The sequence below is a fragment of the Numenius arquata genome, chromosome 8, assembly GCF_964106895.1.
Source record: "Numenius arquata chromosome 8, bNumArq3.hap1.1, whole genome shotgun sequence".
In the NCBI taxonomy this organism is placed as follows: domain Eukaryota; kingdom Metazoa; phylum Chordata; class Aves; order Charadriiformes; family Scolopacidae; genus Numenius; species Numenius arquata.
This window is the reverse complement of record NC_133583.1, coordinates 48,488,647-48,508,178: the sequence shown is the minus strand read 5'-3', so window position 1 is coordinate 48,508,178 and position 19,532 is coordinate 48,488,647. Positions and strand designations below refer to the sequence as shown.

The window sequence follows — 19,532 nt, the reverse complement described above, 5'->3', positions numbered from 1 at the left end:
TTTCCCTGGCTGTGCCCATCGTGGGGCATTTTCACCATTCTTTCCTTGTGTCTGGGACAGCGTGTCAGCTGGGAGTTTCTTTACGATTTTTGGGCTCAAGCTGTTGCACGCAGCATCTTGCTGTTGGGAGCTTTATTGCCCATGAACACCACCGCCAGTGCAAAGTGCTAACAAAGGAGCTTCTCCTGGGGGAAGGCATATGGCTGTGGTTTTAGCATGGGCAGAAGACCTTCTTCCAGGCATGACAATTTAGCAGAAAGAAATGTGTTACTGTTCTGGTGGCTCCCTTTAATTGGGGCACCGGAGGCGCCCTCTCATTGGTGCAGGATCCAAAGTGGGGCTTCAGCAGGGAAAGGTTTGGCACATTTGGTTGATTTTTTTTTTTCTTTTTTTTTTTTTTTTTTTAATGCTGTACAGTATGTAGAATTATTATATATTTCATTGTAGAATAAACTAATTTAGTACTGCTGATCACTCACTGCCTTCAAGTTTTTTCCAATGACTTTAAGTCTGTAAATTGTTTCTGGGAGAAGGCATTTGCCTTTATGAGCTGCTTGTATTTTTTGTACTGTACGTCCCAGCTTGATCATTGTTAATTAGTGTCATGCTTCTGGTAGATGACTGTGTTTTACTGCGAGCAGAATTACTTTTCTTACTAATGGCTCTTTGCTGTTACTAAATTCCTGTTCTAGTAGTTAAGCATGAAAGTTCATTTTTCTTCTCTCACTACATCTCTTCAACTACCTTTGTCTTATCTGGAGTAGTTGACTGGCAAAAGTTTCTCTTTCGTAAACAAGTGGATTAAAGAGAAAGGTGTTGTATTAAAGATGACAGTCTGATCCCATGAAAGTCAATGGCAAATCTCCCATAAGCCACAGTGAAAACGATACCAGGGAGAAAAGGGCTCTCCAGGTGTAATATTAGTGTGATTTTAAAGGAAAGTGGAATGCAATATTTTTCATCTCCCCTCTTGTTTGGGGCTACCCTTTTTGCAATTTAGCCCTTCTGATGAATTAGCAAAACACAGCTTTTGTACCGGGATTTTGTGAATGCTTTATTACGAATAAAAACACAGTGCAAGAACTCATGTTACTGGTCTTAGTTTGGACATACCTGCATGAAAAAAAGGTGTTGAATAGAGCACTGGCTATCCGCATGATAGCCCTGTACACATGAAGGTTCTCAAGTATAACAAACAGACTACATTAAGGCTGGGGGAAGGGAAAGAAGCAGGTAACCCACTTTTGCCCTCTGTAGGTTATACTCAGGCTTAGGGGCAGAGGCAAACAGAGTCTCTTCTAATTTCAGGTTGATGGCAAGCTGCAACTTGAGAGAGAATGAGGGGAGTACTATACATTACTCATGTTTCTGCTCTGGAAAGAAAAGCACTGAGAAATGTTATTCTGTAATTGTTCAGCTATTTAGTCTTCAATCGTCTTTCTGATAGCTCAGTTTCAGTTAGAATGTATTTTCTTTAGTGTCAGTTTCCTGACAGCATCTGGGTTCAGCAGTACCTTGCCCATGCTAAGGATTCTCTTGGAAGAGCATGCTGGCTGCTATTGCCTGTTGTGGAAAACATATCATGGCTCACTGCACGGCTGATTCGTGTACAAGGTGAAGAGATATTGTGCCATTGCTCGGGGTTTGAAGGTGCCAGCTATTCCTGGTCCCCTGGGGTGGGAGGGAATTGCCTTTCTGCATAGGCCTAGTGAAAGCTGGCAGATTGACACTGCACTGGTTAAACACAGTCTAACTGTCCTGCTTGTACTTTATTTTAGCTTTATGATGCTATTGATATTACATATTTTTCTAAATATTACTTTTTCAGAGTATATATGCTACCTGATGTATTATTGTTCCCTGAAGTTTCTGAAGGCATCATTTTCATAGATATACAATAGGAGATGGTAAACCAAAAAAAAAGTTCCTATTCATACTTTTAGCTCATGAAGCAAGAGCACATCCATTGAAATTTAAATGAAAATGGGGACTGTGTCACACACTATAGCTCTCTGGAAAGCTACAGTGGGAGTCTAGCAGTCCAATTCATTCCTTTGTAGAATGTACTAAGGCTAATGGTCTTGCTGGGAGTAAAATGTATTTTTTTGCAGAATGGTTCCAAGAACAGACTTTACCAGAAAACATAAAAGAAAACAAATGCTTACTGTGTCTTTAGTATGCTAAATATGAAATTCTTTGCACAATGGAATGTTAGCAGTAGCCGTAATCATGTTTTCCTTTCATCACCTAGTGAACATAATTTTAAGAGAGGACTGCTGTAATTATATTTCAGATAAAAGGAGGCAGAATTTCTGGATAATATTATAGTTGGTCTGATTGTTTTGTTGATAGGGAAAAATAAAGAGAGAGACTACATGAATACTTATTTAATGAACAACATATTTATTAAGCAGTGCAGACTGTACATAATGCATTTGACTTTGGATGCAATGCAGTAGGCTTATTTTCTTCAAGCACATTTCTTAATATTTTACTACAGCTATTATGTTCCCTTCTTATCTCTCCAGCTATTCAATTATTTGTATAGTGTGTCTATAGCACAACACTAAAGCATTTAGCTTAACTACAGTCGCCAGTGCAGGTACAATCAATGTCAGCATCCACAGACTCCACAACATCCTCAGATGCAGATTTCTTATCGCTGCTTCTCTGCCATTCCAGCAGGCTTACAGCAGTATCTGTCAGAAGAGCGAAGCCATTGTTAACTAACATCAAGCAAATTAGCACATTTCAAGGTAATACTGTTTTGATGGCTGCCAACTCCCTCATCAAGTAAAGAATGAAATCCTGCCCGCACAACTGACATCTAACTGACTCACTGACTTGGAGCAGGATTTTCATCCTTGATATAATTACTATAATACTACCCTAAAAACAAAATGAATAACATTTCATGAAGCAAAAGGACAACAGACAGGAGGCTGTAAAGGTGCTGGAGGTAGCCACCATCAATGTGACCACCACGTACCAATACACATCAGTAATCTCTTTTAATGTTAGTGCTGCATATCACTGTGTATTTCAGCTCACTATTTGTCGAAGTTCATTCTGAAGGATAAGCCCTTTGGAGAATTTTCAGAGGTTCATAAACTTCTAATTAAAGTTTCCCATATATTGTGAAATCTGGCAGAGCATTGTCAGTTGCAGTATTAACCTTACCACACTGCTTTATCAACAGCAGCTTGAATAAGCCATGTCCCTTAATGCTGAAATAATCTAAATGGAATAATGATATTCATCCTCCCAATAAATATTCTTAGCTAGTTGGAGGTTTATCATTGCATCTAAAAGAATATTAGGACATCCATTTAGATTAAGTTTGTATAATGAGAATGGGTAAAGCTTTCATAATTTTACCTCCATTTGTTTTATCCCTTAGTTGGACAATACATTTATAACATGCCATCTCTCATCACAGGGAAATCTGGAGACTGCTCTATGGGTTCAGTTTTTACCAGTCACTTATCTCCTGAAATGCTAACACTCTCCTTGGCTAAATTACTGTCCATCCTAAAGCTCAGGTTTTGCATAATAAACTGGATAATAAATATTTCCCAGAAAGGTGCTGGAAATGCTTTTGAAAAATATATAATATTTTCTAGCTGTGAAATGCTATAAAATGTCTGAGTTCTGTTTTTTATATACATTTATATACATTAATTCTTGTTATGTCTCTTACTCTTGGGCATACTGTGGGTCTGATCACATTCATATCTGTGTAGGAAATAGTTCCCTCGGCAAACTGGATCACGGCTGAGTAACTGTGATCCCTATGGGTAGGGCTTGTGGCATGTTTGAAATGTAAACTGATACGTGGACTTAAACTTGGAGTGATGTCTGCATCAGTCAAGATCCTAAGACTATAGTCCCACTGATTTGAGGACGACAGGGGAAATTCTGCACTCTTGTACTTAATTTTATCCTTGCTCCACTGGTGACAGTGATGGGGTCCCTCTCTTTTCAAATAGCAGACTATTAGGTCTGAGTTCTCATATAAAGAGTGGAGAAAAAGTCTGTCTAGTGTATGCAAATACACATTCTCAGCTTAAGAAAGATGAGGATTTTGTTTCTGCTGCTTCTCCAACTAATTGAACAAAGAAAGAAAAAGAACAGTTTTTAAGGGGTAGCCTTGTTTTCTTTTTTAATATATTGATCCTTAGCTTGAGGAAAAGCAATCATCTTGCTAAAAAAACACAAATGGCATCTTTTACCTTCCTCCTCCTCCTCCCTTTTCTCCTCCTTTTCCCCCTCCTCCACCTCCTCCTCCTCCTCAGGATAAATAAATAAAAAAAGCCCTTGATTAGGAGTGCTGCTAGCAGACTTCCCAGTCTCTGGTTCAGTAAATGAACCAAAGAAGCCTGCCGTTGCTGTAAAAGCAGCACTGGCTGCGACAACTAACATATCTTTTTTTCTGATTTTCCTCTTTTCTCACGCATTTTTGTGAGAGAATGAGACAGCTTTATTATAGCCTAATATTCTGAGGCAGTGAGTGGCCTGGGGTGATGACATTTCAGAGATACAGACTTGGATACAGAAAAGAAATCTGTGAAATATGGATATGACAAGATTTTGGAAGGATTTTTTGTTGAGGGTGGGTTTTTCTTTTCATAAAAGGATGCATCTATTCACATCTCAAGGAGCCGTCAGAAAACTATTAGCACTCTGTGCTACGTTTTGAATAGGCTGTTGTAGATGGTTGACTATTACAGAAAGATACTCCTTGCTTTCATGGGCTGGTTCAGCACATTGCAGATATTAATAACATGAGTGAAGTGCAAAGTTCTACACAGATGTTGTTCAAAACCAGACATAAAATACTCTGTTCCTCTCCAGTATTACTCAACACAGGGGTCCATTGGCTTCAGTGAAACTGCACTGGATTATCCCAGCTAACAATGGATTTGGCCAACAATGGTTAAAATAGAGAACAGACCGCTTCAGTAGATACTCCCTAATGGTAGGTTTCCCTCTAAGGTATGTATGTACTGAGTAATTCGTTAAAAGATATTGGAAGAAATGCACCAGAAATATCTGTAGATTCCAGGCTGGACTCTCCTCTCATGCCTTTATAACTTCAGTGTGAACCTGTGTTAGACAATGTGTCACATCCACGACAAATTGGTATAAGTGAAAGGAGAAAAAGGCCCGGTATTTTTAAAAATCTGGGGCATGAGTGTGTGTGTATAAAATACCTTCAAAAACAAACCATTTTTTGGAACAATCTAGAGCGCATTTCAGCAACGTGTTTTTTGCTGATGTATAGCACAGTGGCATAGCATGGCAGCCTAATCACAGCAGTCATGTCACACTACTTGACTGACTTTCAATTGCCTTGCTTGCCCTGGTCTACACAAAATTGCAGACTGTAATGTGCATAAAAGGACTCGGTGTTGCTTATCTCAACTTTATGGAGATCTTGAAAACGTGAAAAAATTTTTATCGATCACTGCTGCCCCTTTTACCACCTCAAATGTTTTTCTCAGATGATGCTACCTGCCATCATCTAAACTAGCTTTTAGCTGGCCAGTACTGTCAGTGGTTATAGCAAATACTAATGGGATTAAAAACAGCAGCTCAGAGAGGAGCTGGAGCAATACAGATCTGTGCGTGGCTGTGCTGTGTTTTGTTCTTTTGCGTGCTCTGACAGAGTTCCTACAGTATGTGACACAGAGAAAGAAAAATATCGTACCTTTTGGGAAACAGTGAAAGCCAACCTTAACTGAAGTTTTTTCGATTGGAGTACAGTCTTTCATACATTTCAGTACTGGGTCAACAGAGTAGCACGTAGATTCCTCTCCATCAATAGTAGGATTTCGATTCAGCTTCACATAACTGCGCTGCAGCTTGCACCCTAAGAGGAAAGGAAAGGTAGTTAAAATTGTAGAAATAAATCCCAATCGATCCTTGCAATAATAAAGGTCCATATTTTCTCTTCAGCTTTTATTAAAACACAGATGCCTGACAAACCATTTTCACAGTAGTGAGGTTATCGAGATAGGATGATAATAAGTTGGGGGATAGAGGAAAGAGTCTGAAAGGGGAGCTATTTTTAAAATCTAATTGCACAATATAACGTAAATGGAATCACGTATACCCAGTTTTTTAGAACTACATAATACACAGAAAATAACCTCTCATGTCTGAAAGCTATTAAGAATAGATACTGCAAGCACAATGGCTACTTCATTGCATTAGGAAAAATGTCAACTGTAGTGAATGGATAAAAAAAAAGGCAGCATTTATATAATAACATCAAGGATAATTTTTGTATTGGATGATTTTTATAATGCTGCAATTATCTCACTAGAAAGGTATAATGTCACTTAACAGGATCCCAGCTATGACTCTGTTTCCTGACACGCAGATAAGTACAATTCTGCTGCCGCTGAAGTCAAGGAGAAAACAACCATTAACTTCAATAAAGTTATCTCAGGTCCAAGGTAAATGGAGACCTACAGAACAAAACTGTATTGATGTTATGGGATACCATCATTATTTTTCCAGCTATGTGTGAGAGGAAGCTCTTTTACCTTAGGAGTGTTTCTAAATATTTCCCTGAGATTGCACCCTCAGATGGTACAGAACAAAAATGAAATTTTGTGCACTCTGAAAATTTATAGAAACTTAAGATCTGGCACTGCATTCATAGGCTGCAACTTGTTTGATTAAATTGTCTGCAGACAACAGCTGAAACTGCTTTGATTCAGTGGTAAAAATCACTCTTACTTCAGTGGGAGCAAGATTAGGCCTGATTTTGCCTCCCCAAGAAAAAAGCTACTCAGTGTAAGAAATTATTGTAGAATCAATTATTTAACATTGAACTGCACATGAGACAAAGACTTTTGCTGTAGTATATATTCTCTATATTCACAGGCAGTGTTTTAAACCATCAGTGGTTAAGGAAATGAAAATGGATATATATTGCTATTGTCTTTTATAAGTAAAAGATATCCGCTGCTTTTAAAAAAAAGTAATTTCTAGCTATTGGCAGAGGAAAAGTGAACTTGTATTCTCCCCAAGCATAAATTGTTTTCAGATCTACTCACCACCAGAGCAGGTTTCTTCTAGCAATACCCATGAATGAACAAAAGCAGAACAGCTGTGGGCCAGCTTATGATTTGGCATTAGGAGTTCATTGTGCTTTTCTCTGTCATTATTTCCACAAACTCCACAGGTCTTTCCTCTCATCCATGAAGCAACGGTAACCTATAAAATAGCACATCTTTGTAGTGAATACTGAAGTGTTGGTCTGTTACATTGCCAAGGTACTAAACAGAAAGAAAGTAGTAACCTTGAAAGTAAGCCCAATACCTTAAGGATCACACCGTCAAAAGTCACATTCTTCAGTCCGTGTGTTGGAGCTTCCACAATAACTGTTGTTCCATTTTTATAAATTTTAACATTATCTGTAAAGAGATAGTGAATCATAAGGTGATCTGCTTAATTTCAAATTAATGAAGAAACTGAGTAGCACAAAATACACCATAATGCACTTTCCTTCACAATGATCATTTTGCTGCTACATTTGGATTTTTTATTTTTTTTTATTTTTGTGGAGAGAGAGAAAGCAAAAATAGAAGAAATTATCTCTTTATTTGTATAAATATTTTACTGCTGTTCTCTATAGTTGGAACTGACTTTTGTATCCAGTCTGCTCAGTCTCAAAATGATAATGACATTGGTGGTGCTCCAACTAAATAGCTGAACCAAAGCATTTAACTGTGACTATAAAAGGCCTTTTTTTCTAAACTATCACCAACCTGGACATACCATATATATAAGAAAGCGCTTTATTTACCTGTCAGTTATGTTGGGGAAAAGTAAGAGTGTGTATACTACAGGAAACAGGAATGTAAGTCAATACAAATCTTAAGAAAGTAAAATGTCTAGTTTTTCCTTGAACTAATCCCACTTGTATTTTCTTTACATTGAGATTATTCTGTGGAATTTATAAAAACTTCTTGAACATAGTTAGTTTCCTGGTGGAAAAGTGGGTATCACAGCTTACCTTTTTCATACTCAGAAACTCCACTGTGTAATAGAACTGGTTCTTCATTGCATGCCACAAGGAGAGATGAATTTGTGGCAGGACAGATTGTGATATTCCTTCAGAAAAAGAATAAAAACCCAACAAACAACTAGTGGTTAATTTAAAATGTAAAAAGTAGAGATATTTGTGACCAAAGCTAGCAGAGAACCAATTTGAATATCTGAATTTTGAATGAATGAATGAGCTGTTTTCTTTCCAAAGTGCAAAATTCACTGGGACATTGGGTTTTGAGATTCAAACTTTAAAGAAAAGGCAGCGGGGGGACTTAACAAGCAGGTTATCAGATAATGGTGCCTGTGAAACTGAAGACAAGAGCAACTAAACCAAAGAGTCTCAGCTAACGATTGCTTCTGAAAATCCCATCTTTCCCCAAATATTTGATTGCAAACCACTTTCACCTAGGAGCTAGACATCTCCCTTCCCCAAGCCAACTGCCTGCAAATTTATACCTAATTCCTGAGCACTCAGGAGAAACCACACTTACGCTGAGGTTGTATTTATGTGAACCTGTCTTGAGAAAGACTGAGGATCAACCTTTCTTGTAGTAATGATGAACTTTGGGTGTTCAGTACAGTCTTGGGCGACTATCAGGTTGCAGCTTTTATTGAAAGAATATGTACGGCTCACGTGATCGAATGTTTTGAAATCTCCCTCGCTGACTTCACATGTGGCTGTAAAACAAAACCAGAAAAGAAATGGCAGATGTGACAGTGGCATGTGTGCTGCTGCAAAGTATCTCTGTGAGACTGAACTACCCGGCAAACACGAAAGAAACTTCAACATCTCCTCGGCAGAAGCTTTCAATGCTGCCAGAGTCTGTAAGGACAGGATAGCACTACAGCATAACTACCAGATATAGACTATACTAGTATTGATTTTGGTTTCATGCTAAACACAAACCTAAAGCTAATGGGGACTAAAACGTACCAAATTCTTGAGAAACTAAAAATAATAACCATGATAAAAACTAGTTCACATTTCCTGCAGAGGTGCTAGGCACCAACCAGCTAAGACTCACATGACTCCTTTTTGAAGAAAATAAACAGGGCAGAAAATATATGATCTGTCTTGTACCCATCATCTGATGCCTCTCAATGCAGAGATGGCACCTTCTTAGAAGGGGCAAAAGACAATCTCTAGGACTTGCAGGCAGGAGTGATTCCTGAACTCTGAATATTTACATCAGTTTGAAGTTTCTTCATTCACCTGCCAACAAACATGCTTTTAAGTCAAGGAATGATCTGCTGAGAAAGCAGGGTCAGAGATGCTATTCTTCCCTATAAGATCACTACAAAGAAATGCAAGGCCCAGTCACGGCAGAGGACAGATCTTCAAACATTTCTTATTCATGAGACAAGCATATAAGTAATATTTACATTGATCTTCTTGTGCTATTTGCGAAGCTATTTCAGGAAATACATTCCAGGCAGTGATATCTCGAGTCTCGTAAGCTGGAGATGGGCCTAAGGGCAGAGTGAATGGGATTCGGAGTGCCTGATAGTAAAGCGTTACCTGAAAAAGTAGAAATGAAAATACATTAAGATAAATTGAACTATATTGATATGACTGCAAACAAAAAAAAGACTCTTATCTTGAAAAAAAACCTTGAAGATGCATTTATACAATTGCAGTTGTGTTAGTCTCTCCAGGATGCACCCAAGCCTTAAGCTTTTGTGAGGAATCATTGTCTTCTCTTCTAGTCACACTTGACTTTTTGAGAAGTTATTAATCACATTGGAAAGTAACCAACATAGATGAAGTTTAAGCACTGAGTGACTTAAAAAAATAAGGTAACAAGTTAAGTAACTGAGTAAGTAGATGGATGTGTCTGGAAAAGTGAACAGCATCCATTACAGGCTGAAAACTGGCATGATGAGCATTGGGGTAAGATCCCTCACCGTAGCTACAAATTACATTTACCAAGAAAATAAAATTAAAGCCTAGTGTGTGCCTGCTTCTTCATTATCACCTATTAAAAATCCTGCAATACTGAAGCACCATGGAAGGTTAAAGACACACTAATTTCTCTGTGTATGAATAGCTAGCTGTTATTAATTTACCAGAGATCCATAGGGGAAATTTTTCAAAGTGGTGCACAGGGATTTGGTGGACAAGGACCAATTAATCAGTGGGATTCTGCAGAACCAGCCTGTGCAAGCTGCTCTGAGAGTGTAACTAGCAGCTCCAGTTTGGTTAAGGCAGAGCTGAATTTCTGGCTGTCATAACTTGCTCAGACCTGTCTCATCAAGCATGGTTACTCCAGATGTTGAATTTGAGTGCCAACATAGACAGATGTTGCAATAGAGTGCAAGGTGTCCTCAAGGCCTCCATTATCTGCTCTGAGACAACTATACATCCCATAGAACTAGTCAAACTGGGTAAAATGAATAAAGGTATGAGTGCAGAGCAGTCATACTTGAGACAATTTGGGCCTAACTGCTGTTCTTAGCATGGAAATAAGGTATTTGACTATTGAGTCTGATTTTCAACTTACTGCTACATTCCATAAAGCAGCACAAAATCAATAGCACTCTTGTATGTATTTCAAGACCCACGTAATGTAGTCAGGCGTACAGCAGCTTCTCTAAAAGGGAAAGTTTTGCTTTTTGTCTTTACATTAAGTATCAAAATGTTGTTAGTTGAAAATCCATTCAAGGTAAGGGAAAGGAAAATAAAAATTGACACATACCCCAGGAGCTTTAATTACTGTATCAATTGTACGTGGAGATGTCGCAGCTGCCCTTAGTATAAATTCATGAGATGGATTTCTCTGATGTGCTTCTGAGAAGCCCAACACGAGTGCTGCACCAGGAAGGTATTGCATGAATCTAGAGACAAACAAGATGTGATAAACTCAGGTACATGAGCAAAAGCAGACATGGGAGGATGAGGACTACTGGCAGTTCTGAAAAATCAGGGAAAAAATGGAAGAACTGAAAAGTCAAAGAAATAATACTTCTAGTCAAATTAAGTGGTTGATTTTATCCAGAGAAAACACATTGGTTTTATTTTACTCATTTTAACTGGGTATTTTTTGAGACTGAATAGAAGAACATTTCAAAACAAAAAGCCATTTTGAAATGAAATATCAAATAACTTAATAGAGAAAATGAAATTAAGCATGTCAAGTTTTTAAATATTTGGGGGATATCTTTTAATATGAAATGTGGAGAAAGTGGAACACATTTGCAAAATACTTTTGAGCAATGGCTCAAAACTTGCTCAAGGCTCAAGTGACTTGTGTTTTCTACCCCAAAAAAACCCCAAACATGTTTGGGCTGAAAAATTTCATTCACTCCTTTCAGTGTTTTTGTAAAGCCAACTAGTGTAAGAAATGCAACATAACAACTTAGGAAAGAGCAAATTACATACGCTGTGCTTGTCTTTTTCATCCAGGATGGAAGGTTTCCCCATTGTACCTTCAGCTGCATGGCTGGCTTTTTCGCCAGTTGGCCTGTGGTAGCCATGGCTGCTATCCTGTAGTCCCGGCACTCCTTGCCCCATCTCAGTCTGGCCTTTACAAACAGGGAAGAAGGAATCAAAATTACAGAAAAGAACCACAGAACTACCCTTGACCATTTCAAAATGCAAGTTTTTCTTCTTTCCCGCAACTTCACATCAATTCTTTATCTTCCCAAGTCTTGAGATTCATAATCAATATGTATTTTTTTCCAGAAGAAGATTGCACTATAATTTTATTAGCCTTCCCCAATACCTCTTGGTTTGAACCCCATCCCACTTTTTTCAATACTGAAATATCATGCTGAATTACTTAATTGCAGCTGTGAAAAGCAGAGGTTTGTAAATTGTTATGCAAAGATCTCTCACACTAAAAGGCAGACGGGAAGCGCAGCACAGGGAGATGCGAAAAAAGAAAAGACGTGTTCTTTCATTTATGATGCTCTCTCAAGCATCAACCCATTACCTAACTTTACTTTTTTCCACCTTTTCGTATAAATCCTAAGAAATACATCATTTCAAATACATTTGAGTTATGAGTCTTCTGAAATGAATTATATAGAGAAAATAACCAGATTCCCAGACAAGAAAACTCACAGTAGAGCAAATAATAAATAGGTAGTAATGAAGCAGTCAATTTTTGAAACATTTTTTTTGTACTTCTGCTGGTCATATTTTGACATATCTTGAAAGTCAATATCTTTTTTTTGCCAGATTTTGAAGTGGCTGATTTTTTTATTTTTTATTTTTAATTCAAAAGAATGGTGAAAGATAGGAACATTTTCTGAAATTTCACAAACTTTGTGAAACATTTCAAAATATGTATGCTTTTCCTGTTTGGCTCTCCTAATCAGCAGGTGCTCTGTGCTTATTTAAAAATCTCTGGGCTTTTTAGATGTCTCTCTGGGCGAAGCTGTCTGTGCTTACCTGTGCTTTCAGAGGCAGTATTACAGCATCAGCACACGCTTTCCAATTGGTTTCAGCCAGCTGAACCACAACTAGTTGCACATCAACTTTGGCAGCATCAGAACGAACATATGCTGTAGCTTGATAACCTTGATTTCTGTTGTCACTCCTTACTGCCTGTGCCACAATCGTAATGCCAGGTGGAATTACATCTCCCAGGAAGTTGCGCTGAAAAACAAACCCCAACCATCTGTGCTTAAGTATTTCTGTGTATTCACTGAAAAGCCCACAGTCCAGTTTATGTGCACGGATAGCGGGAAGCAGCCCTTGTCCTTCACCAGTTTAGTTTGCTTTATGTATTTCTATATTGCCAATATTTAAGAATAATATTGGTTGGAATCTTGATTATTTCATCACCACCAGGAATTTTCAAAGACATGATTGTTTTGATGTGGATCCAAGACTCTTCCAAACTATATGCACTTAGTAAGATTTTGTGCAGGACATACTAGATATCTTCATAGTAGTATGCACATTCACAACATATTTTACTATACTACAGCTCCTTCCAGCCATTTGATTATTTTGAAATCCTTCTTAGTAGCAGAGTTCCCATAGACATTGTCTGCATTTGCAGAGCTATTTGTTCTATTATTATGTAGATACCTTTACTTAGTACAATTATAGAATACTAAGCGTGTAATAAAGACAAAGATGATCTGTGCTTAATGGGACTTTACATTTTCTGGTCAGTAATGACCATGGAGAGTCTGATTTTAGTTATACTCTGCATGCACTCATGACCTCAGGTCTACATCTAAAAATAATTAGGCTGACTTAAGTTAAAAAAACCCTTTACATAAAACCTATTTATTTCCTCCTCATTTTTGCCTTAATGCAGTTTATTTTGCATTTTGGGCTTTCATAGGAAAAAGAAAATTCTTTCCCCTCTAACTTACAACCCCATTCCCTTAAATTTTTCTGATTTCCAAATTCAGGCTTGAACATACTTGAAACACCTTTAGAAATGAAGGAAAATATAGCCAAGAAACCCGCAAAAAAACCCACCGTTAAAGCAAAGGGAATTTGGAAAAAATGTTTTCATTGAGGGAATACATCTCGGCAGACTTTGACTTTCCATTTACAAACTTGACTTGCAGTGTACTTCCTGAACCTAACCCCCTCAGCTGGTTAGAGTGCCACCACATCTACAGCTCCTGCTCAGCAGCCAGCAAAGCCTGGCTGCTCGTTGGTAACACACAGGCAGCAGTAGTACCTCGCGTGTTTGCCTGGAACCACGGCTGTGGTGGATGCTGACTCCTCTGCTCACGTGGCTCCTCCTTGAGCTGTGGCCAGCATTTTCTCCATGGTGGTGGCTGCTCCTGCTGCTGCTGTCACTGCTGCTGCTGTTGCTGTGGCTGCTTCCTGACTCAGAGGAAGATGACGATGAGCTGCTTGATATCTTCCGATCTGGATGCTGTGAAACAAAAATAAGTTAAAAAGCTATGGTCGTGGCCTCTAGTTTTACAGTGTAGGCATCAAAATCAGAGATATCAGTCTCCCCCTATAGGGGACAGACAGACATATCTAGAGTGTTGTTTCTATTATCATATGCAGACATGAAATATGTTGGACAGGAATGTGCCTCAAATACACCTGGATCTCTCTGCTGATAGGAAGACTGCGTAGGCAGTGATTGCACATGGCAACATCACGTTGTCCAGGTCTAATTTACCAGGTTAGGGTAAATAAAAACTGACACTTAATAAGTGGTCAAACATTTCCATATTTTTTAGAAATAAAAAAGAGATTACAATTTAATTAAAAACACTGTAAATCATCTTCCTCTTTCTTAAGCATGATATATAATAACTTTACAGGTAACACCCACAAAAGCCAGAACATTATTAATTATTCTAATATATACTTAAAACACCTCTGTGCCATAATGCTTACCAAACCTGGCTTCTGATACAATCCACATACATGATGATTCTGCCATAATTGCCTAAAAACTGTGGATATAGCAATTTCTATTGGAAGATCCTGCTGCTTTATAATTCCCCTATGGTCTTTGTTAACTTAACTTTGGCTGTGTTGTACAGATCTAGCTCAAAGGTGTCCTAACCAAAATTTGGGGATTGCAAGTGCTGCAACAAAAGAAAGATGTAGTATAATAGTTGGTATTTTAGTAACGAATCTGCTTATTTTGGCCATTGTCAATGGTGATATTGGACAGTATGGAATACTCAAGTGAAATGAACAAAAGCCCTTCAGTAATATGCTTGATCATATCGACTGTAGCCACCAGGGGAATGTGCGTTTGAATTACTTACCCGATGGACGTGAGCAGACCTGAAACGGAGCCGGTATACTTTTGGAAGGTGATATTGCTGCAAAATTCCAAAAGAAGTTATTACCTACAGCTCAGTAAGGATCACCTCCTAACAGAAGTCAAAGCATTAGAAAGTTTTACCCATTCTGTAGAAACGTCGTAACCACTGTGACTGTTAAATTGGGAATTGACATGTTTCGGCTCAGCTTGTCTGTCATATTTGCTGTGGCGATGGGAAGCACCAACGCTTTCACTGCTGCTGCTGCTGGTGCCACTACTGGTGCTTCTGCTGCTACTCTGTGTTTTATGCTTCTGCTCACGGACACTTCTCTCTCCTTCAGCAGCGCCGGCATGTGGAAATGATGTGATCTTGGGCTGCTTCTTAGCCTTATGCTTTACACCAGATGCTTTGCTACTGCCGCTGCTGCTACCTGTGCTGCTACTGCTGCCGCCTTTGCTGCTGCTTCTACTGCTTCTGCTGCTGCTGCCACCCTGGCTGCTGCTACTCCTGCTTTTGCTGCTACTACTGCTGCTACTACTGCTGTCCTTGCTGCTGCTACTGCTTTTGCTACTGCTACTGCTTTTGCTACTGCTACTACTGCTTTTGCTGCTGCTGCTGCTGTTACTACTACTGCTTTTGCTGCTGCTACTACTGCTTTTGCTGCTGCTACTACTGTTACTACTACTGCTTTTGCTGCTGCTGCTACTGCTTTTGCTGCTGCTACTGCTGCTTTTGCTGCTGCTACTACCACTGCTACTGCTGCTGCTGCTACTGCTTTTGCTGCTGCTGCTGCTGCTACTGCTGCTGCTGCCACTACTGCCACTGTCCCCGAAGGGGTAGAACTTCTTTCCTTTGGCTTTGGACTGTTTTGCTTTCAGATTTATCTGCGTGCCTCCCTGTGATGCTCTGTTGTCAGAGTTGCTGCTGGAGGTGCTGCTCGTTGTACTCTCGGCACTTCCACTGGTGCTGCTGGCACTGGATGATGAACTTCTGGATTTTCTTGTCCCCTAGATAATGGTACCATTGGAAAAACATAAATATTTTTGTTCTGTGTTCCTGCAGAAGGCTATAAGTAAGATACAGAGAGCTGTGCATCTCTCTGCTGCCTTAGAAGACAAGATGTAGGCCTGATAGCATTTTTGCAATACATCACAATAAGCCTAATTCATAATAATGTGTTAAAACCACACATAAGCAGAACAATACCCCAAACCGTTTTGTGATAATGAACATGTGTAGAAATTGCTTATCACAGAATTACGTGTAATTAGTGTTGGTAATGGCAGTGCGTAGCTGTGACTATCTCAGGGCGAGTTGTGTAGGTAGGTGTCATACCTTTTTGCTACAGTTGTAGTAGCTGGAAAGAACAGACTACCTTTTGGGCACACAATAGCTATTCTGCACCTTACAAGAGTTTTTCAGAAAAAACTACAAAACCAACCTGTCTTTCTAATGTCCTTCACCTGCAGAAAGAGATGAAGGCAAACAAAAGATCTGCAGAAAGACTTGCGTACCCAAAGGCCTGTCTTTATTTTCCAATATTTGTATACTATCTAAACAAAGGTGGTTATTTAACAAAAGAAATATAAATAACTAAGCTTTTTGTAACTTCTCCTGCAAATATAGAAGTGGATTTTTACATCAGTACCTGGTTGTCAGTATCATCAAGTATTTTCTTCACTCTTTTAATTGCTTCTTTGCTGGAAGATTCTTGTGCCTCTGGATCTTCAAATGTTACTAAACGTACCATTTTTGTAGGAGCTTGGTCTCCCGCTTGAATTGTGACTTGTATTTTTTCAATAGGTGCCTCTGTGTAAACTGAAATTGCATGACAACTAGTATTACTGTTAGTATGAGCAACTAAATGATAGACTAAGCCAATTTTTGCTATAATTTATTTAGTTGTTCTTCCCCAAATGAAAATATAAATGCTTATTGATTATTTTTGGTATTGGGCAACTTTGTTAAAAATTTCTGTAATAGCTAAAGCACATACTAGGAATAACCAAATTTTAAAACATTAGCATGATACTAGATTCTTTCCAAGTCAATAAACTGAGTGATCAGAAGATTTAAGTCAAGTGAATTGGATTACTTAACTAGATAACACTATGGGATAGCGAATTAGGCATCAGAAAGGAATTGAGGCTCAACTCTCGAACTGTAAAGAATGGTCCAATGGTTAGGCCATTAGTTTGATACTTAGGAGACCGAGATTCAGTGGCCTGCTGTGCTTTCACTTCTTATGATCATGGATTAAGACATTAAGGACTAGATCGTGGCAGGGTTAATCCATAATTCCGGCTTTTTAGAGTGCAGCTACAGGATACTGCATCAGATCTGTTGCCCATGTCCAATTGCTCTGTGTTTGCATCCCAAATCCAATGATTCAGGATGCATCAGACACGCTCTGCAGGCACAGATCAGCTCTGCTTGATGCTGGCCATGCTGAGTGGCATTGCTGGAAGCTGGGAAATAGCTGCTCAGATGAATTGGGGAGAAGGGCATTCCAGCTACATACATAGTCTGTGGCCAATACTGGCAGGGCTCATACGTCTAATAGTAGGTTTAGTGGTACTTAAGATACAAAAGATATATATGTACATATACAAATATATATGTGTATATACACACACCCCTACCCACTCACCCGTTGCTTTCTTTTTTGTGCACGGTTGTATTTACCTGGCTTGAAGCTCATTCTAAGGGCGTGCTCTCCAACTAGGTAATAAAGAGGCACATTTTTGATAAATGCTGCATGTACGCTTTTCCTCTCAATGCACACTTGAACCCCAAATGTACTTGCATTGGAGCACATGGACTGAAAAAATGGCTCTTTTCGGGAAGAAGAGTGTCCAAAGGAAAAGGAATTTCCCGCTGAAACGTCTTCTGCCGATTGTCTGTCCTGTTAGATAATACTCATGTCAAGTTAAACTGCACAACAGTAAGAGCAATACTTTCATGTTATGAGCCCTGTTTCAGCCATAGTTACACGTATTCTGCAGAAGGAATTAACCAGCTTATTTGCAATAGGAAGGCCATGACATAAACCAACTTGGATTTCAATTGGACAAAATTATTAACTGAATGGCTTATTAAACTACCTAGAGGAAAAAGAGCTTCAGGCTATAAGAATGGAAAATTATATCACAAATTAATTCTAAATATTTAATTTTGCTTTCCTGAACTACTAGACAGTGTTAACAGGCTCTTGATAAATCTGAGTGTGCTCTAGAGTGACTGGAGTCCTTTCCTTTCATTTACGATTGGGTCAAACAGCCGAACCTTCATCTATGTCCATTAAAATTCTGTCTCGGTTGAGGTCTGACAGGAATGTGAGACTATTATCAGCTGGATCGTCAAAGCATATCAGATGTTAGAAATTTCTGCTCAAAACTATGTCATTTACATGTGCTAAGCAATGCTTGCAGAAGAAAAAATTACAATTAATTACAATTAGAATCAAATCCATGAAATGAAAACTATGATTTCCTGCAGCAATGAGGCAAATAGCTAAAGACACATAATCATAAGCTTTTGTTTCACATGTAATACAGGTTGGCAATTAATTTTTTACTCAGTTTATCATGTCTCACAAGATTCCAAACTTGTATGAACCCCACTGGAAAAACTGGAATTTTAATGCTAAGCTTTTCTTTCCAAAGGAAATTCTAATGATACCGGGAATTGCTCCAGTTAATGCCATTTTTCAGTTTATGTTAATTTAAGAATAACTGCGGAGTGCTGAGTTTTCAGGAAGGGCAGCACAGAGGCACAAAGCAGAAGAACTTTGCTTTTTCCAGGATACCGGTAACTGCTCTCACTGATAGTATGTTTGCCTATTGACTTCTCCATACGAAAGTGCTATACTCATTCTCTGTTCATCTCTTATTTTATCTGAAAACCCTTCAGGTTTTTGTTGCAGGCCAACAACGAAACCAGAACAGGACAGTGTATTCCTCACCTCTGTCAGTCTTTCATTGAATGAATTGTCACAGTGATGCCTTCACAATGCTGCCCATCATAGAAATCCTGTACTGGTTTTTATGGAAAACTAGCTCAGGAAGTCATTTGACTTGACACACAAACTGCCATCCACCCTTGAATCACGATGCTTATAAGGATTAAATTTGGCTCTACAAGTTGACCAATGGAGCTTCTCGTGGAGCATTTGTGGCTGCCCCAGGAATGTGATACTTGCATAATGGTTGCAAAGTATTTTAAAGATCATGGGCCTATCCTGTAGATGGCAGTGTAAAATTAATTACCAAAGAAAATGCTTTTGCTTTTGAAAAAGTGTTGCAAGTCTGATGTATTACACTCCAGATTTTAAAATAATATTACTATAGGGCTATGTGTGTTATTAGACTGAACCTGACTTATTTTGAGCAAAGCAGCATTGGTCAAAGATGAATTGTACATTTTCCTATGGAGAAAAGAAATGGTCTCCTACTGATTAAAAGCCCAAAAAAAGAGTAGTCAGACACTACATCGTTTACCCTGATGTTATCAGTCTCGCCTGATGCAGAATCTGAATCGAAGGACATCTTCATTATGTCAGGCACTGCTTCAGGTAGAAGAACTGGAGTCATCTTACTAGCAGCCAAATCCCCAATATTTCGTGTAACAGCAAATGTCTTAGACCTGCAGAATAAACATTAGAGGAAACCTGTATTGATAAAGCACTGCTGAGGAAAAGACCTGAATAATGCCTTGCAGCACGTACTCAGCAACAAGTATCATAGCTTGCAAATTGCTTT

At 38.7% G+C, this 19,532-nt stretch overlaps 1 protein-coding gene across 1 annotated transcript in view; it reads right to left on the bottom strand.

Annotated features, from left to right (window-relative positions):
- Positions 1-2,580: 2,580 nt before the first annotated feature.
- Positions 2,581-19,532, bottom strand: part of LOC141467639 (vitellogenin-1-like) — a 43,388-nt gene continuing 26,436 nt past the window's right edge. The window contains exons 20-36 of the mRNA XM_074152266.1: positions 19,272-19,416; positions 17,458-17,677; positions 16,421-16,590; positions 15,263-15,779; positions 14,913-15,178; positions 14,773-14,829; positions 13,713-13,913; positions 12,458-12,664; positions 11,444-11,586; positions 10,761-10,899; positions 9,448-9,583; positions 8,556-8,742; positions 8,030-8,127; positions 7,333-7,427; positions 7,068-7,227; positions 5,711-5,872; positions 2,581-2,699 (exon numbers count right to left, since the gene is read on the bottom strand). Of these exons, the coding sequence (XP_074008367.1) occupies positions 2,581-2,699; positions 5,711-5,872; positions 7,068-7,227; positions 7,333-7,427; positions 8,030-8,127; positions 8,556-8,742; positions 9,448-9,583; positions 10,761-10,899; positions 11,444-11,586; positions 12,458-12,664; positions 13,713-13,913; positions 14,773-14,829; positions 14,913-15,178; positions 15,263-15,779; positions 16,421-16,590; positions 17,458-17,677; positions 19,272-19,416 (3,022 nt within the window). The remainder of the gene's footprint in view (positions 2,700-5,710; positions 5,873-7,067; positions 7,228-7,332; positions 7,428-8,029; positions 8,128-8,555; positions 8,743-9,447; positions 9,584-10,760; positions 10,900-11,443; positions 11,587-12,457; positions 12,665-13,712; positions 13,914-14,772; positions 14,830-14,912; positions 15,179-15,262; positions 15,780-16,420; positions 16,591-17,457; positions 17,678-19,271; positions 19,417-19,532) is intronic.